Below are 25,046 nucleotides of genomic sequence, written 5' to 3'. Positions count from 1 at the left end.
TTTTTTGGTAAGACCTCGGGAAGACAACAACAATCGGACTCACAACTCCTGCTATATGAAATGAAGGATCTTTGTTTGGACAGAAGAAGAAAAGGCTGCTGAAAGTGGATCACAGTCCATGGATGCCCAAGTTCACAATAAAACAGAAGTTCACACCCTCGGGGTTCATGAACAGAAGGGTTGTGTGCATGGACTGTGATCCACTCTCGGGGCTGTACATTGTGAACTTAATGTTCTTTTCGACGAATTAAAATAAGGTCACAAACAAAAGCCCCTTGCCCAACCCCGAGACAGTTGATCACATTGTAGAGCTGAAGAAGTCGAGAGTGGAAGAGCAAGGTGACAACCTGTATCAGAACTAAAAACATGCAGCTGCACGCTTAACATGGACAGAACCTTCAAAATTTAGCTTGAAATGCTGTATAAATTATATAAAAGCACTTTTTTCCTGCTTTCTAAGGAAGCAACTGTGGAGTGCTAGTTACCCAATACATGTTACAATTTGTTACCCTAACTTCCTAGCTCTAAACTCTAAGTTTCTTGCCAGGCTGTACATCTTCATCGTAATGGCCACCATCATCATCCCCATCCTTCTCTGACTTCTTTCTAGCAAGTATCTTGTTGATCCTGTTCAGATCATTATTGATCTTCTGGTCCTTGTTTTGCTTTCGTGTCTTTCGACCATCTTGCATCTTCACACCAAACTGGAATGCCGCCTTTGGCATAGCCTCCTTCTGTTCATTGTATGTTGCCCATTCTTCTTCTGTCTCGAAGTCCCACCGATGAAGACGACCCTTTGCCTGTTGAGATATATTTTGAAAAACGACTGCATTAGCACTGATTTATAATGATTCTGTAGGACAGAGATAATTATTGAACAACAGTGAGGATTATTCATATCAAACACAGCTTAACACAACTACATTGTTGTGCCTCTAAGTCCTGTTATTGCTGCCAAAGAATTTTCTCCATTGTGAATGCCAGACAAATAAAGTGACAGAAGAAGCAAGCATAGTTTCCTATACGTAGTGTGAAAACATTATTTAGATTTGAGATACTTACTCGTCCACCCATATCCATTTTTGACAAGTCATCCTCATCATCGCTGTCAACAACCTCACGATTATATTCCTGATAGCCCGGGTAACATTCAGAATAACTCTCTGAGATAAAGTTGGGATCCTTTTCTCGAGCATCTTTCTCCCTCAATTGTTGAAGTCTTTGGTCATCCCGCTTAAACACAGAGCCTAAACCCCTATCCTTCTCTTCTTGAGTCATAAAACGTGGATCTTGTATTAGACCTTCTTGCACATCGTAACCCTCCATATTTGGCTGGAGGTACTGTTCAGGATAAGCCACTTGCTCAGCATATTGGTATTCCTGCCAGTCTCCTTGGTAGGGGCCAACCATTGGTTGTTGTGTGGTCGCATCGTATCCATTCTAAATTCAATCAATCAACAAAGAATTGCTCATCAGTGACCAAATGCAAGTCAAGTTTCAGTTTGGAAACAGTGTGCACTACAATCGTTGAAATAGAGAAAGTCTTAGATCGACATACCGTTTCTTGCCATTCATTAGGCAGCCCATAGGGTTGGACAGGACCATAAGCCGGTTCATCAAAATAAGAAACTTTTTCTTTGGTCCTGGGAGACTCTTCCATGTCCTCCGAGAGAGGGCTTTGGCTCAAATCTTTACCAGGAATCGCATAGTCAACACCATCACCTACAAAAATGTCATCCTCATCTGCTCGTGCAATAGTTGGGCCTTGTTTTTCTTGCGAATCTATATGAGTTTTCCTGGGAAGAGGTGGAGGCGGGGGCAAAATTTCTCTTTTAGTTTCATTCTTCATAACCCCAATATCAGGCTTCGAGGGCTTATCCTCTTCCGCATATCCATTACCACCTAAAATCTTTCCTGTAACTAAATGGAGTAAAAAAAAGAACTTGATTAGAGAATTAAACAATAAGCAACCACAGAGGGCAGACAGAAATCACAGGATGAATGACGAAAACAGATAATGTCAAATCTCAAAATGTATTATGGAATCTGACATCTTGACCCATCAAAGCATCTTCTGGAAAGGCACCTTTTCCAGAAAATATCAAGCAAATGATACAAAACAGACAAATACAGCATATTGATATAACTTTAGTTTACTTGATCTTAAAAAATCTGAGTTAAACAAAAAAATGGCAGTCTGTTGTTGATTGACACTCAAGTTTAGGATACTTTACATCTCTCATAGCTTCCACTAAAATAAGAATAATGCCAGTCTACTACAGTCTACAGACAATTGTATCAAGAACCTAATATTGCATAAACTGAAGACTTGTAATTACTTTAAACCAAAAGTAGCATGAGGAATAACCTTTTGCATCTTTCCCCTTCTTTTTCTTCTTGGCAGCCTTCCCAGAAGATCCAACACGAAGATATGACATACTTGCAGAAATTTTTTCAAGTACAGCACCATCAAAACTGACAGTTGCCATTTCCTGCACAATAGGTAGAAGACAAATCAGATAAATAGTGCAGCATAGATAGGAAGGTCACACCAGAAGGTTGAGAATATTTTACCTCAGGCTGTGGACAGTCGGCTTTACTCCTATGCAAGGTCGTAGGAATGTCATGAGTGTATCCACCCTCCTGAAATGCAAAAAGAGAACATGGTGTAAATGTTAAGAAAAGGAGACATGATGCCCATTGAGTATCCCACAATGGCAAGCTAAGTACTCTCAAGCGAGAGACTAAGAAGCACTCCTACTCAAAGTTGAATTTGCATAGATGCTACGTAGATAACAAAAAGATCCCAACATACAAGATTGCACTGCTCTAAAATTACAAAGGTTAAAAAAAAAAATTACGACTCTTACCATGTTAAAAATAAATGACAATCTACCAGGCAGGAACATCTCGTTGGTTTTGATAACAGTCTGGGGCTTAACTATCCATTGATAAACTGACTGAAAAACAGAAACAAGACATCAATGCAAATAGCTTATATTAGCTAAAAAAATGCAAACAGCTTATAATTTGAAAGCAAAATGCCTCCTCATATCACAAATGGTTACACACCTTTGCAGTTGCTGTTCGAAATGACACTTTTTGGTCTTCCTTAGATGCTCTGTCATTGTACGCACATATTAGCAAATGAAATTTAATGTGTCTACATTATTTTGCAAGATTATATTACAGAAAGTGCAAACACAAACGAAATCTTAACTCAAGGCCTTGACATTTAGAATAAGCAACACTAACCTAGATTTCGCATCAGCCTCATCTCCAACATCTGGCTTCTTATCAATCTCACTTCTTACTTTGGTAAGTAAGGCATAATCCAATCCTTTCACCAAATGCGTGTGTTCCAGATCACCTGAAGAACAATAACCCAGTTCAGCATAATTTTAGAACAACCCCCTTTAGCATTTACACAAAATAGCTGTTCATAATTAAAGCGACAAATGCATTGTTCTTTGCAATGAACTTGATAAAAGATACATGGGAACTAAAACTGTGAAAGATGTTAAATGGAAAGATAAACAGAAACAATCATCACATATCGAAAACCAACAGTCTACAAATAACACACCTCCGAGATACTTGCTCTTCTCGATTGACAACTTGTGCACATCAGCTGCCCTGCAAAAAAAAAAAAAAAAAAAAAAAACACCATTTCAAATATGAACAATGCTAACAAAACAGCAGTCATTGACAAATCGAACACGAAAGTTAGGTCACTCACCCGAGATCAACATTCCCCGGCGGCGCAACGGCATGAAAAGAGCCCAACTCATTGGCCTCATAATCAGGGTTCTGATCATCTCTCCTCTCCTTAGCTCTGTCTCTGTATTTCGGTAACTCCGGTTGCTCTGCTTTCTCCTCTCTGCATATAAACACAACATCAGACACACAACCTGCATTCCCGAACTTGATAATTTACCCCAAATTCTAGCAAATCAGCTTCATTATGCAAAACCCCAACCAATTGCGAGATAAAATTTTGAACTTGGGAACGGAATAGTGTGATTCTAATGCTGCAAATTACTGGAAGCTAAAGATTGGAAAGGAAAGCTAGAGTGTGTAATTATGAATTATTGAAGATTTTAACTTACTTGCGGCGAACGACTTTATCCTTGTAGTGTTTCTTTGAGGACTTCATTGGTGCAATTAGAAATTTCGAATTGAAATTTGGGGATGGAGATTTGGGAAGTTAGGGTTTGCTGAAGTAGCAAACTTTCTGAATCGATGTGGAAGAAGATGAAGGAGGATTTTGTTCTGTTTATGTACCTCCCTTAAAACGCACCGCTTTGATGCTTTTCTATTTTCTGATTTTTTTTTTAAATTTATTTTCTTTATATTTTTCATTTTATTTCTTGCTTTGTTTATATTGTGTGATAAATACCCCTCAACATTTTAATAACAATGATAACAAAAAAATAAAAAATAAAAAATTCAACTCCGCCATCACTGTCATCTATCTCTTATAAAAAATAATTCAGTTACAACAATTAAAAAGTCTATTACATTTGATTTAATAAATTTTATTGCATTTTATTTTTGAAAGTTTAATATATATTATGTATGAGTCACATGAACGTGATCATAATTTTGATTTGCATTCCACCAAAATATATCACAACTTATATGAGTGGCTGTTATTTTTTTCGAGATTAAAATAACCGTCAGTACACTCGCACTGTCGGTGCATACAATCTTTTCCCCTTATAAATATCTAGTCGCAACCCTTTCATTCCCTTCATTTATCCATTGAACACAAATGTGTACCATACATTATCCAACTAAACTTTCACATCAAACTACGTTAGCATTAATTGCCACATAATTTGGTTGTTTATGTCATGGATTTATGATCTTTAATAATAGACTAATAATAGTCAACGGGAAAGAAAGAGTCAGACATCATTACCTTTAGCAATCAAAGGGGGGAACTGATTATTCCAACTGCTAACCTTGAACCATATATAATATAGTACCGGCTTTGCCAAATAAATGAATAATTAATGGTGACACGCTAACAGACAATTTAGACAGTTCTATGCCGACAATTACGAGGTTAATAAGAAAAAGCAAATTGAAGACTTTGGTATCTACTGCTCGATCTTCTCTAGAAATTCTATGTGAAGTAGATAACCAGACCCTGAAGCGAACTTCATTTTGATCCTCCATCTGAAAATGGCTAGCCTGCAGATTTCTCTCTCGGGTCAGCTAATCATAATCTGTGTGATGATGATGAGTAGCTGCCATGGAGCATTTGCTACTAGTGTTGCCTTGTTCATTTTCGGGGACTCGACTCTGGATACTGGCAACAACAACTACATCACCACCGTCCCGGAAAACCAAGCACATTACAAGCCCTACGGCCAGAATGGTTTCTTTGACCACCCCACCGGACGCTTCTCCGATGGTCGTGTCATTGTAGACTACATAGGTGAGTGAAGGGGCAATGGTAATTGGGGATCCGTGTACTACTTTTTTGTCACCTATGTGATTTTGACGTGTATTATTGTTCATGTACGTTACTTTTTGCAGCGGAGTATGCAAAGCTGCCAATAATCCCTCCATTTTTGGGACCATCTGCTGACTACACAAATGGAGTCAACTTTGCATCGGGTGGTGCTGGTGTTCTTCCGGAAACCAATCAAGGATCGGTAAGCTAGTGGAGTCTTATTTGATGATCGAAATCTTTTTACTAAGATAATATACGTACTGACTCTGTTTGATTGTCAATCTGAATCATTTATGATTAGTTAGAATTTTGTATCTCGATCCTTGAATTTAGATTGATTGTTTGCTAGTAATATAACATGATGACAATAAACATAGGAGCAAGTGGTTCTACCACCCCACGACGTGTTTGATGAAATTTTTAAAAGAGGCAGCGTGTTATAGTTGTAAATATCAGATAGAACAAACAAGTTAGATAACTGCTTTGAGAATCAAATATGCACCATGTAAACCTTTCCACTGAGGAAACTTCACTGCGTGGCTTGTAACGTAGCCAACACGAGAAAATCAATCCACTATAAATCAAATGAGTTTACAGTATACAAGTAGTGTTGTTCACAACAATCACTTTCTCTTAGCAACAAATGCTAACTTGATTTGTAACTTATCTAACTTCTTACTTAATCACCACACAATCAATATAAGCCTATCTTCCAATCTTCCTTGATCTCAACATCTCACTGATCTTGACAGTGAAATATGCAAGTGACAGAGTGTGCAAGGAACCAAAACATATAACATGCAAAGAGAGTTTTTTTTTTTTTTTTTTTTTCAGAAAATGATTTGTGTAAACATTTGCAACACAAGGAAAAACAACCTTTGATACCAAAAACTCTGCCTTCATAAATCAGTTTGAAAACCTTATATAGAGGAGCAAGACTCCCGGCCCCTTTATCAAATCTCTTCTTACTCACGGAATAAGATAAACATGGAAATATTTTAAAACTGTTTTGAATATGCAATCAAATCTTTTCTAACTGTAATCAATATCTCTATTGGATATACATTTTGAAAGCATTGAAAATCAGATGAGATTTTCAGATCAATTAAAAGCTATGCATATCAATTTAGAATCATGCAAAATGATATGAATTAAAAGACATCTCCATCTCAAGATCAGTGAGCATGATTTCATTGATTTCCTCTTGATGATCAGATTCTGCAATCTTCCTTTATACCTTTGAGTCACCGAAAAGGCAGGAGAAATATTCTCCTAATCCTTTGTGACTTCTGATCTCCTAGCAGCCTTGGGAGAGTATTGGGCTTTATATACCTACAATAGTTTTCCGCTTCCATGAAGGAAACTTCGTCCCCTGCTTGTGTTAAATGTTTTGATCACTTTTGTGGTTTTCAGGCGATTGATCTTCCGACACAATTGAGATACTTTGAAGAGGTGCAAAAACGGTTCACAAAAAAATTGGGAGAAGAGAAAGCAAAGGAAGTGATATCAGAGGCAGTGTATTTCATTAGTATTGGAAGCAATGACTATATGGGCGGTTACCTAGGTAATCCAAAAATGCAGGAACAATATAACCCTGAACAATATGTGGGGATGGTCATCGGAAACTTGACGCAGGCAATCCAAGTAAGGCTCAAGCATTTACTGGTTCTCAATGAACACTGCCTCCTCCAAAACATGGCCTATTGAATTTTGGGAAAATGTCTTTTTATGCATGCAGGTGCTGTATGAAAAAGGAGGTAGAAAATTTGGTTTTCTAAGCTTGACTCCGCTTGGTTGCTTGCCTGCCTTTAGAGCTGTGAACCTCAGAGCCACGAAAGGAGGAAGGGGCTGTTTCGAAGGAGCTTCTGCCCTTGCACTAGCTCATAATGATGCGCTTAATACCGTGCTCGCAAACCTTGGATATGTTCTCAAAGAGTTCAAGTACTGCAGCTCCAATTTCTATGACTGGCTCCAGGAAAGAATAGATCATCCTTACAAATATGGTACATAACCTTTATCTTACTTCATCTTTACCAAACTTAATTTGCAACAATGCATTCAAAAACACAATGGTTAATTATTAACTATTCGAATTTGAAGAAGAAAATGATACTTTTCGAAACATATATTTCTTCCCCAAACTCCGTCTTGGGGAAAAATATGTTACATGAGTGCATGATCTCAAGTCTTGATCATTAGAGCTACAAGGGCGCAAGTTGGGTTGTGTAGCATCGAGAAAATTATATGGAACTTTGCAGTTCATTGATTATATGCTTATGGGAAAGTCTACTTTTTTTTTTCTTTTTCCTTTTGAGAGGTATGGGAAAGTCTACCTGATCATAACATTTTCAGACAAGTGATCATCAATATAATCTTTGAATGTGTAAAGGTTTCAAGGATGGAATCAATGCTTGTTGCGGAAGCGGACCATATGGAGGTTCGTTCACCTGTGGAGGCACAAAGGAGGATAAAGATTACCAGTTATGTAGCAATGCTGATGATTATATATGGTGGGACTCCTTCCATCCAACAGAGAGGATCCATGAGCAACATGCAAAGGCTCTCTGGAATGGACCGCCTTCTTCTGTCGGGCCATACAACCTAGAAGGTCTCTTCTTTGAGAAGGAGAAGCTCACCATTGGCAGCATAGTTGATAAACCAGAAGCAGATCAGTTTCAGTCCTTCTAAGATAGCAGGACATACATCATGTTTTCTATATGCAAGGGATAGAACTGTGGTCAGATACAATTTTGAGTTAAAATTTGTTCGATCACTTGAGTTCAAATCTGTATGTGATGTGATCATTAGAGAATTTATGCACATTGGAAACACAAAATAAAGACTCTCATGAAGAGGTCTTATTCTCCCATATCGGCAATGTGCAATGAAAGGGATTGCTACTCCAATAATAAAGGCCCTGTTCTACTTTAAAAAGAAAGTTTTGTTTTGTTGCTACTTTTTCTTAAAACCAAAACTTAAGCCCTTCAAAAAGCTACCACTTTCCCAATTTTCTAGCTTCAAGCAAGCAGAATCTAAGCTTAAACAGTTCAACACTGTCCAATTTCTCCCCGTTAACTCGGTAAGTAATCTCGATTACATATGCCAATGAATTTCTGAAAGATTTCATGTCTTTTTGACCTTTTTGGTCAATTTTTTTTTTTTTTTTCTGGGTCTCTTTTAGGTAGTGTCTAAAAGAGGAACCAATCAAGAGGTAGTGTGTTCATTAAGCTAAAAGGAGCTAGATGGTCCATCGCAGAAGAAACTGAGAAGACTTACCGACTAAGAAAGGATGATGAAGAGAGAAGAGTGTCAATCTCCTATAGAAACCATCCTCAACCTTAATTTGATCGAACCTAAAGAGGAGGACACTATTCCCACCCATGTTCCCTATATTGACACCCCACAAGAAGCTGTGATAATCGGCGACGATCCTCGCTGGCGACGAAATCACTGTGCTTGTGAAGCAAACCAAGTTGGGGATGGAGAAATTAGGGTTTCTAGGGCACCCAAAAGGCTCAAAACTTTGGATGAAATTAGGGTTTGTAAATCCAAACCCTCCAGCAGTAATAATGCTACTGCTGAAGTTGGTTCTTTTGTTTGCGAAATCTGCGTCGAGCCCAAGTCTGTTCTTGATTCATTTGGGATCAAAAACTGTAGCCATGCTTACTGTTCCGACTGTGTGATCAGTTACGTGTCCTCCAAGCTTCAGGACAATGTCACCACCATTGGGTGCCCTGTTCCTGACTGCAGGGGATCCCTGGAGCCAGAGCACTGTCTTTCAATTCTCCCGCCGGAGTTGTTTCTCCGGTGGGGGAAGGCCTTGTGTGAGGCTGTGTTTGCGGATTCGGATGAATATTGCAGGATCCTCTACTGTCCGTTTAAGGATTGCTCGGCAATGTTGATTGAGGATGGGGTTGAAGAGGTTGATCTTGTGAGGGAATCGGAGTGCCCACACTGCTGGAGGTTGTTCTGTGCTCGGTGTAGGGTTCCGTGGCACGCGGATATCGATTGTGAGGAGTTTCAGGAGCTGAATAAGGATGAGAGGAGGAAAGAAGACTTCATGTTGATACAGCTTGCCAAGGATAAAAAGTGGAGAAGATGCCCCAAGTGTAGGTTCTATGTCGAACGATCGGAGGGTTGTAAGTTCATGAAGTGTAGGTCAGTGTTATCTAACACTACTCTTATCATTGTTAGTTGATCATCATCCATGTTCTTGAAGGCATTATCCAATTCATTCATGTGTATTGTTTTTGCTGTTGTATTTTATCGTAAAGATTGCTCTGTTGTTAATAACATTGCTCATTTTTCAGAATTGGTTCTACTTTTCCAATTCTCATTGATAGTGAATTAGTATTTGATTGGGAAACACTTTAAGACCATGACACCAAAACTATGTGAGAGGTTAAATCCATTTTTCATTTTACATACACTACTATAGTCAATTTGTAATTGACACGTTAAGTATATTAGTTCACAACTGTGGTCTTAAACTCTTTCACATTCTTGCAACTTAACTAGTTTCGAGTATTTTGATCGCTTTCTTTAAAAATTGTACAGAGATGAGGAAATCTGCGTTAGTGCAGAGGAAACAGAGCAGTTTACTTTATCATGTCCCTGTTACTGCATAGGAAAGGCTTTCTATTTTTGTTTTAGACTTTTAGGGCCCCTTAGATATGCTCACACAGTCACACTCTATTGTTCTTGACTCAACAGTAGTCGTGTTTGAACTGGTTTTGTTAGATGAATCCTTATTCGGGGTGCAAATTTGCCGGGCGATTGTCTTGAGTTACACTGGTTTGATCTGTGCTTAACTTCTATGTATGTGAATAAATTCCTGTTTGTTTTGGGTTGATTAATTGCAGGTGCAGAACAGCATTCTGCTACAGATGTGGGAGAATTTTAAGCAAGAATCATGGCCACTTTTGTCCCAGCTGTGAGGCTTGACATTTGAAATATGTTATGTCGCTTAAAAAAGCATTTCCTAAAGTAATTTATAAGCTTTAAGATTTTATAATTTGCTTTCCTTTTATGATTAACATATGAGAAAGTATAGAAAACTTGAACTTTTCATACTTCTCATTTTAACATAATAACATATCATCAGATCAAGTTCAACACTTCCACCTCTGTACCTTCATTTTTCGGTTTTATGATGCATGATGTTCCATATGATGGGCTCTCACGGTGGTGATATGTGAATTAGGGGTCCATAAATTTTTTGTTTATGAAGAGGTAACTAACCATCCTAGTATAACTTTGCCTGATCTCTATCTTCTTATTTTGGCAACAACTACTCAATACAACAATTTATGTTGTGACTGATGACACTTAAAGCTGGAAGTGTCTCATCAACTCATGAGAGAAGACTAAAGTATCCAAACTTTCAAGATTTAAATTCTTTAACAAATTGCTCGGATTGATCCTGGCTTTGTGTTGGTTTAGAACATCAGAAAGCAACAAAGTAAATTGCCTGTACTGCTTTCTGCTGTTGGTTTTGTAACGTATACTAAAAACAGCAGAAAGCAGTACAGACTACAGAGTAATTAGTATCATAGGCTGTTGTTGTTCAAGGTTTTATTTAACACTACAATGTACGTACTAGATGGTTCATCATGTTTATCTCCATCCTCTCCTTCTTCGTCGTCAGCTTCATAGTCATCATCTTCATCACATTGATCAAGCAAGTAGTACTGTTATTGCTAGCTAGATGGCTTCTTTTCAGAAAACTCATGGGTTTCTTCCTCATTACCATCTGTTGTTGGCTTTTTGATGGGTACACAAACCTCCAACTGTTGTAAATCGCCTTGGAGCACTTAATCCCAGGAAGCTCAAGAGATCTTGCGAGATTTATTGGCTTTTTTATGGCTCGACAACAAGCCTTGTTTAAGTGCTGCAAAATCGCTTTAGAGTACTTCTCTTCGGAACGAGTAGTAGTGCTGTTGCTAAAGGGCTTGTTTTCAGGGAACTCATGAGTTTCTTCATCCCCACCAATTGTTGTTGGCTTTTTTATGGCTACACAACCCTCTAAGTGTCCTAGAATCACCTTGGAGCACTTGATCCCAGGAAACACATGAGATCTTGCAAGTTGCCTTCTGATGGCTAGACAAGCCTTATTTAAGTGCTGCAAAATCGATTCAGAGTACTTGTTTCTAGGGAGCTTATGAGTTTCTTCATTATCATCAGCTCTTGAGAGATCCTTTGGCTTTCTGACGGGTCGACAAGCCTTGAAGTACTGTTGCAAAGCCCCTTTGATTTTCTTATTCGATGAAGATGACAAGCTACGGGGTGGTAAGAACTGTGAAGTACACTTCATTGTGAACATCTTCATGACTGGGAAGATAATAATATTAGCAGATTGGTAGGGGATTCAAGAAAGGAAAGATTTATAAGAAAATAAGATGGTAGGACAAGATAAAAGAGAATGTAGATCGAATCGAGAGCAGGACAGATTTCAAGTATGTCAACTTATGGCTAAGTTACTTATTTATAGTGGTATATTTAGTACTCCTCCTGAGAATAGGAAATAAGATACGAAGGAAAAATACTCATCCTGTTATGAGATGGGAAATAAGTTATGAAGGAAAAGCCCTCCTCTTGTGAATAGGAAATAACTAATGAAGGAAAGTCCTCCTGATAATAGAAAACCAAAACGAAGCAACTTACTAATTAAACAATGGATCCTTAAACAATATATTAACGCAGACTGTTCCTACCTTCCTGCAGGAGAATTTCTTTTTCTTTTTGTTTTTTTTTTATCTGAACTCCTCCTGAGATTAGGAAATAGACAAGTCATTTATACTTTATAGTATGAGGAGAATTAACCTATTTCCTATTCTCAAGAGGAATAAGTATTTTTTCCTTGACGAGTTGTATTTTCTATTCTCAGTAGGAGTACTTTGTATATTTATATGGAATAACTAAGTTGCTATCATCTTAATTTTCCTATAAGATGTCAACGTACGTACTAGTGAAGAAACTCATAAGCTTCCTTGAAACAATTACTCCAAAGCCATGTTGCCGCAATACTTGTCTAGCAACAGCACTACCACTGGTTCCGAAGACAATTAAGTACTCTGAAGCGATTTTGCATGAAACAACAGCCATTGTCTGCAATAGAGAACTACTTGTGGACTTGGAAGCAGATGGTGGTATTGCTGATATTGATAACAGCTTCATGGATCAGCAGCTTTGTACAACCTTTGCTTGTGACATTTACAACCACTTGCGAGCATCCGAGGTCAAGAAAAGGCCTTCCACTGATTATATGGACAAAATTCAGAAAGACATTAATCCAAGCATGCGTGCATTACTAGTCGATTGGCTTGTGGAGGTAGCCGAAGGCTGTAGCTTTGTACCTGAGACATTGTATTTGGCTGTGAACTACATAGATCGATATCTTTCGGGGATTCCTATCAATAGAGAACGGTTAAAGTTACTTGGTGTTGCATGCTTGATGCTTGCATCAAAATATGAATATATGTGTACACCCTCGGTTGAAGAGTTCTGTGACCTTACTAATAACATTTATTTGGTGGAAGAGGTCTTGGAAATGGAATCTTCTGTGTTGAGTTACTTGAAGTACGAAATGACAGCCGTAACAACTAAATGTTTCTTAAGCCGATTTGTTCGAGCTGCTCAAGGGGCCAATGAGCTTCCATCATTGCATTTGGAGTGCTTAGCGAACTACCTTGCAGAACTATCTCTTCTCGATTACAGCATGCTTTGTTATGCCTCATCACTTATAGCTGCTTCTGCAATTTTCCTGGCCAATTACATAATGATACCTTCAAAGAGGCCATGGAATGCTACCTTGCAGCACTACACGCTTTACCAGCCTTCGGATTTGCGCAACTGCGTCAAGGATCTCCATCGCCTATGTTGCAATAACCAGAGTTCTACTTTACCTGCTATCATAGAGAAATATAGTCAACATGAGTACAAGTGTGTTGCCGAGAAGCAGTGCCCAGCTACAATCCCTGAAGAGTACCAAGCATAGCAAGCGCACTTTACTCCTACTCCAATAGGGTTAATTTAGCTTGTAAATGGATGCAATATTTTCCTGTCACAGTAAAGTTCATGCTTTTCTTTCTTTGGATTATCTTTGATGTAATGTAACACCCCAATATCTGCATTTTGTAATGTTACCTTTTATTTTGGATGATGAATGATGTTACGTACTGATGTTTAAGTCGATGAACACAAATTTGGATATGGGAGCAATCTATTAGACAACCTTGCACTCTACAAGCTTCCGTCTTCGATCTCTCAATGATTGGCATACATTTGCACTCCTTCTAATTTCTATAATTTAAGAAGCAAATGAATTTAAAAAAAAAAAAATTACTATATAACTACTTGCAGACGATTATGAAAATAAAACTCATAACATCTCACCATGTAAGATAAAAACTAAAAATAAAAATTACTCGCTGACAGAGCAACGAAAGGTTCACGGACGTACTTGGGGCGTCTGACAGTGTCATTAGCGTAGTTTGACTAAACAAGTAAAGCAACAATACCTCGTGATTAAACTAAATGGCCACGCAACTCATTACAGCCTTGTCTTGATGTTACAAATAATTAAGCGAAATTTTGAATAACAACCTCTTCCTCTTCTGAGTCTTATAATTCAATTGTAACCTTATTTTCTGAAATAGTTGAAAACTGACCATATAAAGCGATAAAATATCATAATCACTCTCAATGAAAAATTAACACCTTCCAACTCTTATTCTTCTTCTTCTTCCCCAATACACGTTGGATTGTGTCTTTTTTTTCCTTTCCTTTCATCACTTCTGATCTCTCCCATACGTATTTCTTATCAACTCTGAAACCTCATTAAATTAAGAAAAATAAAAACTAGAAACATGAAACAATGTTCATTGCACCAATTCTACAATTACGACTAATCAAATACGCACCAGTAATCACGAAATATAAGAAACAACCCTAAATCTCAAATCCTTTGATGAATCAACAAAATCATAAATTCTAGAAAAAAATTATTTCAACTTCTGCCAGCGGCATCACAATCCATGATTCTACTGAGTTTTAATAAATAAAGAAAATTATTCATCCTAATTAAAGAAAACAAAAACATCTTTAGAGGCTTTTCAGGTTAGTGCTGCATTCAGTATGCCTCTATGCAACACATGAGGTTTCTGGTTCTTTCGAATAATAGATATTCCTATTTTAGAGCCAGCAGCTACTTGGTCATGAGAAATCTAGACCTTTTGCCACCGTGGGTTAGAAAGAGCTGGTTTAATGTTAGGTTTGGTGACAAATGAAGTATTTTGTGTCACAAAGGATAATTGGTTTGCATATTCTTCAAGGTTCTCATGGAGCTGTTAGATATTTGGAAGTTGTATATATCAGGTAGAAAAACTCACCCAAACCTTAATGCCATGTAGCCAGAAATTTTGTCAATAGGAATAAGATACAAAATTACATCTGTTCAATGATGTGTTCCAAATTCCTTGCAGAAGATTCTCCTTCACTGATACTCCGTTGAACCATTTCTCTGAGCTTTAATGCATTGGCTGTTATACCATATATCATCAGCAACCTAACTATCCAATTTCCTTCCCATCGATTTCATGCCTTGTAACAATTTCATATTCATTCGGGTTTAAGGACAGACCAATGTATTTTCGTTGAAAGAATTAAAGAAGGCTAAAACTCTAGAGAACGCGCTGCACGCGCTCTAGGGTTTTGAAAAAAGTTTCTCTCTCCGTTCTGAGCCGCGTCCTCAGGACATTGTCGTCTAACGGGCGTTGGGCTCTGTTGCTTGTAGGGGTTCGATCTGGATCGCAGTGATTGGAGGGAGGTGGGTGAGGAGATCGTGGTTGCCGTCCGGTGGAGGTTCGACTTTAGTTGGCTGGTTTGGTCTCTGTTTGAGTGGTGGCAGGGTTGGTGCTGTCGTCGGCAAATCTCGGCTCTTCTAATCGCCGGTCTAGGTCGCGGGTTGGGGTCTAGCGAGAGGGGAGTTGGAGGGTGCTTAAGGGATTGTTTCTGAGCCCATTTCTTGGGCCTTGCCAAGGCTGTTTGTTTATTTAAGTTTGTTATTCATTTATGCTGTTTAGTTTTATTGCGCTTTATGCAAGTAATAATTCCCGTTGTGTAGGGTTAGTCAGGCTTATTGCCTATGTGTGCACTCAAAGTGTCTTGTCTGCTCTAGGTAGGCGGCGAGTTCCTTGCTTCGTCAAATGGTCGCTCCCGCCTAGTGACAAGGTGAAGCTAAGTGTCGTCGGATCTATCATCCGGCGGCAACATAGTAGGAAAGCTGTACTTATGGTAACTATGCTATGGTGTAATCGGGTTACATATTGAGTTATTTTTCCGTTATGTCACCGCAATGTCCAAGCAAATAGAATAGCTAGTAGAGCACTCTTTGCTAGTTGGTGCTTGTTAGAATACATGTCTTCTGTAGAGATTCTTGATATTAGTTCAGGAAATACTCTAGATGCTTATTGTAATCAGGGGTTTAGGTTCAATGCCCCCCTTGTATTCGACAGTTTTATTAATCAAGGCTTGAGGGCAGTCGAACCAGTCTTTTATTCAATAAAAAATAAAAAATAAAAAAAGGACAGATCAATATATGTTCTCTTTTTCAGCACAGAAAAGAAAAAAAAATTGTGTTTTGATAGTTATGTCTTTTCACACTCTAAAAAGGTTAGATTTCAAAATTTCTAAAAAATAGGTCAATAATCAATTTCAGGCTTGAAAATAGGTTATTTTTCTAAATTTCTCAATAATTAATCGTTCACGTTTGACACTTCAACAAATGTCAGTGTTTTGGCATTCTTGCAACTTAGCTAGCCTTAAGGTTTGATCACTTCCTTTAAAAATTGTGCAGAGAAAACATAACAGTCTACTTTAGCATGTCCCAATTACTGCATAGGAAAGGCTTTCTTTTTTTGTTTTAGATATGCTCACACTTTATTGTTCTTTACTCAACGCTGGTCGTGTTTGAACTAGTATTGTTACATGAATCCTTGTTCAGGGTGCAAATTTGCAGGGCAATTTTCTTGAGCTACATTGGTTTGAACTGTGCTTAACTTCCATATATGTGCATGAAATTCCTGTTTATTTTGGGTTGATTGCAGGTGCGGAATAACATTCTGCTACAAATCTGGGAGAATTTTAAGCAAGAATCATGGCCACTTTTTTCCCACTTGTAAGGCTAGACATTTGAAATATGTTATGTTGTTTAAAAGCTTATTTTAGGAGATTATATAATTTGCTCTCCTTTTTGGAAGATTAACATATGAGAGAAGATTTTAACTTTTCATGTATACTTCTCATTCTAACATGATAACATATCTTCAGATCAAGTTCATCACTTCCACTTCCACCCTTGTACCTACCTTCAATTTTCTGTTTATGAAGCATGATGTTCCATTATTTTTCTTACCTCAATGCTCAACCGAACTTCTTATTGTGTTGTAGGTTATGGTGATGTTCTCTCAACCAAAATGCTAAACTCATCAAATTTGGTAACCATATTTGTTAACAAGTGACGTGTTTGCAGACATTTCTTATTCTAAATAAACTAGAAATTCTCACATACCCAACCACTTTTAGAGTTGGAAAGTGATATGATCTGGTAGGGTTTAATTTTTGCCTTGTGTTTATGTTGGGACGACTCGAAGTGGTGGGCCTGCCACATGCTACCATGCTCGGTTGTTATATGGGTTCATTTCATTCTTTAACCCAGTTGAGCCATCCAGCTTTGCACTCCAAGTCTTCTCGCTTCTAGTCTCGGATTCTTTGATCACATTCTCTCCTTTATGTACGTGTAATATCCATCAAAATTGTTGGTTGCTTAAATTGAAATCACAAGCCATATTCAAAAAAATTGAAATCACAAGGACCCGAGAATCTGGCCAAGAACTCAAATATATATGTGAATTAGGAGACCATAAATTTTTGATTTATCGATCAAGAGGTAACTAGGGGATTATCCTAGTATAACTTCACCTGTTTTCTATCTCCTTTTCTATCTTCATATATTTGGGCACCAACAATCCAATACAACAATTTATCGCGTGACTGATGACGCTTAAGCTGGAAGTGTCTCAACAATCATTAATGAGCTAATTAGAAAATTTCATACTTGTCTCAAGACAAGTATGAAACTTTTCAAATAAATTCCTCAAAACATCGCTGGATTGATCCGAGTCATCCTCTCTTTCTTCATCTTCAGCTTCATAGTCATCATCTTCATCAGAGTGATCATCTTCAAAAAACTCATGAGTTTCTTCATTATTACCATTTGTTGTTGGCTTTTTTACACAATCTTATAGGTGTTGTAAAATCTCCTTGGAGCACTTAATCCCAGGTAGCTCATGAGATCTTGCAAAATTTATTGGCTTTTTGATGGCTAGACAATAAGCGTTGTTTAAGTGCTGCAAATTTGCTTCAGAGTACTTCTCTTTGGAATGAGTAGCGATGTTGTTGCTAGAGGGCTTGTTTTCAGGAAACTCGTGAGTTACTGTGTCATCACCAATAGTTGTGATGGCTACACAACCCTCTAAGTTTTCATCATTTGTGTCATCAACCCACCTATCAATGACCCCACTTGGGAGGATCTAACGACAGTGCTCAGGGTCTAATACTGACCTGCAGTCCGGTTCTGGGCACATAATCCATTTGACATTGTCCTAGTCCTGGAGCTTTAACAGTACCAAATCCACAATGCATTTTCGACAATAAAGATGGTTGCAACCCTTGATGGCGAATGAGTCTTCCAGAGGAATTGACTCAACATATATATCACATCTAAAAGTACTAATACTAGTCTTCCGTGAGTTTTCGCCAATACTAGAGCTTTCAGGATCAGAAGATTTTTCATTCTTGTTGCTCGACAGTAGCGGGGTCATGAGATATTTAGTATCATCATAATATTCGGGGTTAAAATTCTTATCCGAAGTTAGACTCTATTCCACGTATACTTTTCTACTCGTAGGGATGATCTACCACTTCTCTGCCAATTTTCTTCATACCCTTCAGTGTTCCTAAAGTTTTCACGCTCTTAAGAATACCCTCCTTGAAGCCAAAGATTAGAACAACACTATTCCAGCAAAACTCGAAAAGGAATCAAGAGAGAGGCTTGTGATCAAGGCTAGTATGATGTATCTTTCCAAGCCTAAAAGTGACCTTTATATAAACACTTGCTGAGTTGATTCCTACTAAGACATGGAGAAATAACTAAGTGATGAGTACTCCCTTTCTAAATTGGAATAGAGGTCTTAATTTCAAAATCTTTATCAAATCTGTTAAAAAGAGAAGAGGTTGTCCTAGAACAATTAGGTGAAAATGGAAAAGGTTCTCCTAGAACAATTAGGAACAATACCAAATCCTTTTTTCATCTAATTTATTATCAGTTATCTGTACCGGCCAACAATAATAACTAATAAATCATCTCGTGGGTGTGACCTAAATTTGGTAAAACCACATCAAACATGATTCAACTAAAACTAGTAGCAGGCAAAAAGATGATATCAGAAAGATGTGGGTGATTGTAAATCAAATCACAGTAGTTGATAGATCGAACTAACATTAAGATAGAGAAGTGATAAATTTGACAACAAAGGCAATGATGTACCTACAATAGATTAGATGAATTGAAGTTGTCCTAGAACAATTAGGAAGAGTACATAATATCAATGATATAATTTCCCTAGATTGTTGGTAAATTGCTTCCTACTGTCATTATTATGTAGTTAAGTTTTTGGATGAGGGTAACAATTACCGCCGGGGGAAAGAAGTGTACTTGTTGAGTTTTAATTAGGTGAAGTATGTTTTCGACTTGCAAAATGACTTTTGTGGATGAGTATATATATTCACATAAACATGTATTTTTCATATTATATTTTCATAATTTGCAGTAACCCAACAAACTTCGAATTCATATACATGTGTTATGCAAATCTATCGATCGAATGTATGTGCAAATTTTTTCTATTCTTGATTGAAGAAAAAGAATTATTTTGTAAATCCAAGCATAAGTGTAATGGAAACAAACCCCAAAAAAAAAAAAAAAAACCAATTTTTTTTTTCTTTTTTTAGAAGAAAGTCAACATAATTTAGAGTCATTAGATTTTGGAATAATTTCACATTGCATGATTTGGCAAATAGGTTACGTGTGTAGGTGACATAGCATGACACTTAGCATTAAGGCCAACAATTTTGAGCATATACATACTAATTATCTTTGTTTGTTTTTTTTTATTATCAAAATTGTCTTTTTCTTTTTTATTACTTAAGAACTGACAAAAAAGTTATTATAATGTAAAAGGAAGATGATAAAAATAGTCAATGAACAAGTATGTATTCTGCTTCACTTTGCTGTATCCTTGAGTCAACACTTAGATTGTGAAACAGCTACTCAAACATGACAGAATTGTTGTCTATGTTACGGAGAAAGAAAAGAAAATGACAACTATTCACTTTGCGGCAATAGCTATGGAGAGGTAATGAAAGAGCGTATTAAGCAATGTCTAAATTGTTGTGAATTGGTCAACCACAAACGTCAAAATATCCTACACAGTGCTATTGAGAACGAAAAATTCAACGCTAATATTTTAGGAAATCCAAGGCTTAGCAATGTATAGTTTAGGAAATCCAAGGCTTAGCAATGTCCTCTTGAATGGCAAGGATTGTGATGCCCCGGAAATTCATAATTATTTTCTGAGGATTTTTCCAGAATTAATTTTATAACTATTGGACGGTTTCGTGGCTCGTGGATGGAGCGGAAGTGTTTCGGGCGAATAATTAATTGAAGAATATGGTTTTAGGGGGTTGCTAAAGGTTGACTTTTTATTCGTTGGGATTCTCCGAAAACTTCCTTCACGAAAGTTGTAGAGCGCGTCGATACGAGTTCGTGGACATGTGGAACGCGAGAATCGGAGTTCGTATGAGAAAGTTATGAGCGTTTGAAGTTTTGGGAAAATTCTATAAATAGTAGTTTCCATTTTCGGAAACTTACTATTTCCATTTCTTTCCTTCTTCTTTTTCCGGAAAACAGAAGCTCTGTTCTCTCTCTTCTTTGCGCGTGACCCGACCCGGACCCGGCATTCCGACCCGGTCGGAACTCACAGCTCCGGCGACCTCTTCCGGTGAAACCAGCCCAGAACGAATCGCCTCCTTGCTCCGGTCGTCTCTGTGGTGGTCTCTTACGGCGATTCTCAGTCTCAGTGGCAGTTCAAGGCGTCCCAGATTGAAGAAATCGGACCCGGCCGGCGATCCTTGTTCCGACGTCGGCGAGACTTCAAGCTTCCTTGGTTGAGCTCAGAGCGGCCTCGTTGATCGATCCTTGGTGGTTGTTTGGATCGATTCACGTGAAAATTCGATCAACTCAGTTGGGATTACTGTTCACGGCTTGTGAGGTAGTTTTCGATCCCTTAAGCTTGTTTTCTGACTTCGAGCTAGTTATGAGAATTCACAAGCATGCTTAGATGAAGAACTTTGATGTTGGGAGTTTTGTGAAATAATGTGTTTTGGCCGGTGGCGGTGCACCACCGTCTGTGGTGGCGTTCCGGCGGTGTTCCGGCCACTTAAGAAACTGTTTTTGGTATTATATATGTTCTACTCGTTGATACGAGCGTTTCGATATATAATATGCAAATTTTGGAGTTCGTATGGAATTGTTATGATTTTTGCAATTTCATACCGATCGATTATTCTATCCGTGAGGATTTGAGCGTCCGATCGACTTGTGGTTTGGTCACATCGATCGTGGACGTATTCCAGAGACTTCGGGAGGTCTCGGATGTGGTTTTGCCTCGATTGGCGCCACTTTGGGGGATTTTAGTTCAAAACAGGGGTTTCGGACTTAAAATTGGTTGTGAATCGTTACTGATTTGAGATCATTGGTGAATAGGTGCTTCTAGAAGGTGAATTGGACGAGTTGTTGGTGATAGTGTACTAGTTCGGTTCTGTATAGAAGACGCAGCGGGATTCTGAGGTGAGTAATCTCACGAAGTTCATTTCACGAACGGGAATACCCTTATTATTTTGAGAGTTATTTAGTTAACTGCAAACTATAGATGGTATTAGTGGCACTTTTGAGTAGATGATTACGTGTGTATATATGTATATTATGGGATGTATATATATACATACGTATTCATGTATTAGTAGATATATGTTTACGTGAAATATATATGTTTTGGGTGGTTTGTGGATTTATGAGAACAATATGCATGAAATGATGCTTTTTATTGTTTTGGGGTGTGGCTTTTGGAAAACAAATGATTTGTGGAAATGATTGATTTCGATTTGTTTTGAAAAGCGTTGAGATTTGAGAAAAGTGTTGAGATTTGGGTATGAAAACAATGGGCATGAATTGATGCTTTTTATTGTTTTGTGTTATGGCTTTTTCGGAAAACAATGATTATGGAAATGTTGATTTCGATTGTTTTCAAAAGCGTTGCGATTTGTGTAACATTTTGGGTCAGATGCGACTCCTTTAATGTTTTGCTCCAAGGGACATTGCGGCCCGAGGATCGAAGGTCTAAGACCTTGGGCAGAATCTCAGGTGACCACGTCTTTGGCCGGACGAGTGGTTACGTTTTTCAGTTAGAGCTCTAATCTGTCTGCCATATAGGTAATTCATGGGGTAACGGGAATTGGTTATTTACAACTCATGACATTACGTATTTTTAGGGAACAAGGTGTGAGTTGCTTCCTTATTAATGGTTTTTAAGGGGACAAGGTGTGAGTTGTTTTCCTTATTAACGTTTTGATAGAAATCAAGGTGTGAGTTGCTTTCTATGGTACGATTATGGTACATTTGATAGGAAACAAGGTGTGAGTTGTTTTCTATGTTTTACTGATAGAAATCAAGGAGTGAGTTGCTTTCTATGTTTTACTGATAGAAATCAAGGTGTGAGTTGCTTTCTATGGTACGCTTATGGTACAACTGATAGAATTCAAGTGTGGGTTGTTTTCTATGTTTCGTTTTAAAAGGAAACAAGGTGTGAGTTGCTTTCTTTTATTTCGATTTGAAAGGAAATTAAAGTGTGAGTTATTCTCCTTTATTTCGTGTTTTAAGGAATCAAAGCGTGAGTTGTTTTCCTTATTTTTGGCTTGAGTTGTGTGTGGTTTGAGTTACTCATACGGGCTTGCAAAAGCTTACCGGGGTGTTGTGTGGCAACCCGGTGCACCATTCCAACGGTGTAGGGGTTAATCCTGCAGGTTAGGATAATCGAGGTTGAGGCAGCGAGCTAGCAGCTTTACGGTAGGAAGCCAATTTTGTGACTTTACCGTTATTTGGACTTCCGTTGTAGTGAGCTCTGAGGAGCATTACGTTTATCTTGTTGTTGACAATTTAATTCGTAAGCTTGTGTAATATATAACTCTTTGGAGCGAGTGTATATTAACTTTGAGGGTTCAGGGCATCAATAAGTGTGTAAGTTAAAGGGAAAAAGATTCCGGGTATTTTGTATTGATGACTGGACGTTCACGCATATATAATTATGGGGTTATATATATCGATTTTCATGTGTGTAAAATCAGGGGCGTGACAGATTGGTATCAGAGCGTAAGGTGCATATTTGGTGACAATCAATACTCCTCGAGTGATGGCCCGTCTGCAGCGGATCCCCATCTGATGCTCTTCGGTATTGATATAGTCATTGGGTATGCAATGAGTGTTGGAATGTGAGTCTTCAGGGTAGTGTTGGCTCAGTGAATAAGTTGTAGGAGCTTAAGGTAGCTTCTAGGAGTTATAGTCTTTTGAGGGATGAGGACCTTTAGATTTAACTCGAGATTTACGTAGGGGATAGAATTGTATCTTCTGACGTAGTGTTGCGGTTGATTTAGTCATAACGTTGACTTATACTTGTGATTGGGAGAGTACCTTATGGTTACGCTATGTTCTTTAGGTAATGGATCTTCAGGGAGACAGTGCTAAGGATAGAGGCAGATTTTTTCCTCTGAAGGAGTTTTACCGGAAAGATGAAGTGCAAGAACCGCTTTTGATGCAGCCTGTTCTGCCTGTTTTTGAGGGCATTAATACTACCCGCCTATCATGGTTGACTGGGGAAGTTACTAGATTGGGGGCAGTCGCATTTCATGGTGGTACAGACTACATGTTAGCTGAATGCTGGATCGAGAACATGGAGACCTATTTTAAGATGATTATCTGTACTGACGTTGAGAGGTGGATAGTAGCTACATTTCTCCTCCAGGATGAGGCAAAGCAGTGGTGGGATTTTGTACGGAAGACTAGGGATGTAGCCACCTTGACCTGGAGATGTTTTGTTGGACTCTTTCGAGATAAGTATTTTCCGGCTTCTGCTAGAGAGCAATTGGGGATCGACTTTATCTCACTAGTTCAAGGAACTATGAGTGTCAGAGACTATGAGGCTCGATTTTCACAACTGTATCGGTTTGTCTGGCCGATGGATGCAGAAAAGTTGGCTCGTAGGTTCGAACAAGGATTGAACTATGAGATCAGGGAGAGGATGATTATCCTTCGACTGCCTACTGTGGCAATGATATTGGATAGGGCTATAGCAATCGAGCGGGAACTCCAGGCTTCTCGTGGGGAGTCATCAATCGTAGGAGATTTCCGAGGAAAGGGAAAGGCAATTGCGGAAGGTAGTAATGCACCAGGTACTCAGGATGGGTCTCGGAAAAGACAGAAGACTTGTCAGCAGGCTCCTGTTGGTGTAGCCGCTGAACCTACTTGGATTGCACCTGTTGGGCAAGCTGTGCCTTTGAGATGTTTTAACTGCAACGAGTTGGGGCATGTGGCTAGGAGTTGTGTGAAGCCGAAGTGCAGGAAATGTTACAAGTGTGGGCTGAAGGGACATGTTGTTCGGGAGTGTACCCAACCTAAAGTTATGAGAGAGAGGACTCATCAGCAGGCGCCAGCTAGGGCTGCAGCTGCACCTGTTAGGGTTGCACCTGTGGGGCAGGTGGCAAACCATAAGTGTTTCAATTGCAATGAGATGGGCCATGTTGCTCGAGTTTGCACGAAACCGAAGAATTTGGTATGTTTCTCATGTGGCCAGACAGGGCATTTCTCAAGGGATTGTACCCAGCAGCAGGGTAGGGGACAAGGGAACCAGCAGAGGCAACTGCCTCAGGGGCAGACTAGGGTGTTTGCTATTGATCAACAGAATACCGAGGAAGAAGGTACTTTATCTATTTCTACTTGGGTTGTTAGAATGATGTGTGATAGTTGCGTACTTCTTTCCGTATGTTGTATTGTGATAGGTTTTACTTGTTGATTATAGTTTGACCTATGAGTGTGGCATGTTGTGATGCATAGGCCTTGGTCGAATTGAATTGAATTGACGGTTTCATTTTCAATTTTTGTAACGTAAGGGTTACATCATCGTTGAGTGGTGCAGATACTGTTGTGATAACAGGATTCTGGACTTTTGTGTGATCTGTGTGTAGTGTTGCAGTCACAAGAGTTTTAGTGGGTAGGGTACGAGGACGGGAATTCATGAAATTATTGGGTTACCACCAAGCGGTGTGGTAACGATTCCTATTGTTGTGATACAAGGTGAGGTACCTATATCCACTATTGATCGAGGAAGTTGTACTTTGAAATGAAGGAATTCTT

At 38.5% G+C, this 25,046-nt stretch overlaps 5 protein-coding genes across 7 annotated transcripts; 4 read left to right on the top strand and 1 right to left on the bottom strand.

Moving 5' to 3' along the window:
• Positions 1-355: 355 nt before the first annotated feature.
• On the bottom strand, positions 356-4,270 carry LOC112186129 (suppressor of mec-8 and unc-52 protein homolog 2). 2 transcript variants are annotated; one of them, XM_024324485.2, is made up of 11 exons: positions 4,110-4,270; positions 3,740-3,880; positions 3,587-3,636; positions 3,256-3,370; positions 3,073-3,121; positions 2,871-2,960; positions 2,575-2,643; positions 2,369-2,492; positions 1,559-1,920; positions 1,063-1,440; positions 356-800 (listed from the first exon to the last, which is right to left on the bottom strand). In XM_024324485.2, exons 1-11 carry the CDS (start codon positions 4,154-4,156, stop codon positions 525-527), a joined length of 1,701 nt encoding a protein of 566 aa, XP_024180253.1. In that variant the 5' UTR covers positions 4,157-4,270; the 3' UTR covers positions 356-524. The 2 variants fall into 2 exon arrangements, with proteins under 2 accessions (XP_024180253.1, XP_040370207.1); XM_040514273.1 differs by having other exon boundaries at positions 1,559-1,914.
• Positions 4,271-5,077: 807 nt separating this feature from the next.
• On the top strand, positions 5,078-8,398 carry LOC112185479 (GDSL esterase/lipase 5). The gene is made up of 5 exons (XM_024323728.2): positions 5,078-5,446; positions 5,548-5,666; positions 6,878-7,108; positions 7,203-7,467; positions 7,854-8,398. The coding sequence occupies exons 1-5, from the start codon at positions 5,191-5,193 to the stop codon at positions 8,150-8,152; spliced, it is 1,170 nt and encodes a 389-aa protein (XP_024179496.1). The 5' UTR covers positions 5,078-5,190; the 3' UTR covers positions 8,153-8,398.
• Positions 8,399-8,421: 23 nt separating this feature from the next.
• LOC112185480 (probable E3 ubiquitin-protein ligase RNF217) lies at positions 8,422-10,581 on the top strand. 2 transcript variants are annotated; one of them, XM_024323730.2, is made up of 3 exons: positions 8,422-8,543; positions 8,646-9,622; positions 10,327-10,581. In XM_024323730.2, exons 2-3 carry the CDS (start codon positions 8,754-8,756, stop codon positions 10,406-10,408), a joined length of 951 nt encoding a protein of 316 aa, XP_024179498.1. In that variant the 5' UTR covers positions 8,422-8,543; positions 8,646-8,753; the 3' UTR covers positions 10,409-10,581. The 2 variants fall into 2 exon arrangements, with proteins under 2 accessions (XP_024179498.1, XP_040369362.1); XM_040513428.1 differs by having other exon boundaries at positions 8,423-8,543; positions 8,652-9,622.
• A 1,832-nt stretch (positions 10,582-12,413) lies between these two features.
• LOC112183629 (cyclin-A1-1) lies at positions 12,414-13,460 on the top strand. The gene has a single exon (XM_024321997.1). The coding sequence runs from the start codon at positions 12,414-12,416 to the stop codon at positions 13,458-13,460; it is 1,047 nt and encodes a 348-aa protein (XP_024177765.1).
• A 9,895-nt stretch (positions 13,461-23,355) lies between these two features.
• Positions 23,356-24,705, top strand: LOC112183627. Its single transcript, XM_024321996.1, has 3 exons — positions 23,356-24,298; positions 24,491-24,610; positions 24,692-24,705. Exons 1-3 carry the CDS (start codon positions 23,356-23,358, stop codon positions 24,703-24,705), a joined length of 1,077 nt encoding a protein of 358 aa, XP_024177764.1.
• The last annotated feature ends 341 nt before the right edge of the window (positions 24,706-25,046 follow it).

This window comes from Rosa chinensis, chromosome 2 (genome assembly GCF_002994745.2).
Source record: "Rosa chinensis cultivar Old Blush chromosome 2, RchiOBHm-V2, whole genome shotgun sequence".
Taxonomy (NCBI): Eukaryota; Viridiplantae; Streptophyta; class Magnoliopsida; order Rosales; family Rosaceae; genus Rosa; species Rosa chinensis.
This window is presented reverse-complemented; position numbering and strand designations above follow the sequence as displayed.

What these genes read in the sequence shown, in the direction of transcription:
- LOC112185480 (XM_024323730.2), top strand. Translation starts at nt 8,754, where the DNA reads ATGATGAAGAGAGAAGAGTGTCAATCTCCTATAGAAACCATCCTCAAC. An exon ending in TGTAAGTTCATGAAGTGTAG is followed by an intron (nt 9,623 to 10,326) that starts GTCAGTGTTATC and finishes GATTAATTGCAG; the next exon opens with GTGCAGAACAGCATTCTGCT.
- LOC112183629 (XM_024321997.1), top strand. Translation starts at nt 12,414, where the DNA reads ATGTCAACGTACGTACTAGTGAAGAAACTCATAAGCTTCCTTGAAACA.
- LOC112186129 (XM_024324485.2), bottom strand. Translation starts at nt 4,156, where the DNA reads ATGAAGTCCTCAAAGAAACACTACAAGGATAAAGTCGTTCGCCGCAA. An exon ending in GATAAAGTCGTTCGCCGCAA is followed by an intron (nt 3,881 to 4,109) that starts GTAAGTTAAAAT and finishes GTTTATATGCAG; the next exon opens with AGAGGAGAAAGCAGAGCAAC. An exon ending in TGTCATTTATTTTTAACATG is followed by an intron (nt 2,644 to 2,870) that starts GTAAGAGTCGTA and finishes TTTGCATTTCAG; the next exon opens with GAGGGTGGATACACTCATGA.
- LOC112183627 (XM_024321996.1), top strand. Translation starts at nt 23,356, where the DNA reads ATGGATCTTCAGGGAGACAGTGCTAAGGATAGAGGCAGATTTTTTCCT. An exon ending in GGGACATGTTGTTCGGGAGT is followed by an intron (nt 24,299 to 24,490) that starts GTACCCAACCTA and finishes GTGGCCAGACAG; the next exon opens with GGCATTTCTCAAGGGATTGT.
- LOC112185479 (XM_024323728.2), top strand. Translation starts at nt 5,191, where the DNA reads ATGGCTAGCCTGCAGATTTCTCTCTCGGGTCAGCTAATCATAATCTGT. An exon ending in ACTTGACGCAGGCAATCCAA is followed by an intron (nt 7,109 to 7,202) that starts GTAAGGCTCAAG and finishes TTATGCATGCAG; the next exon opens with GTGCTGTATGAAAAAGGAGG. An exon ending in AGATCATCCTTACAAATATG is followed by an intron (nt 7,468 to 7,853) that starts GTACATAACCTT and finishes GAATGTGTAAAG; the next exon opens with GTTTCAAGGATGGAATCAAT.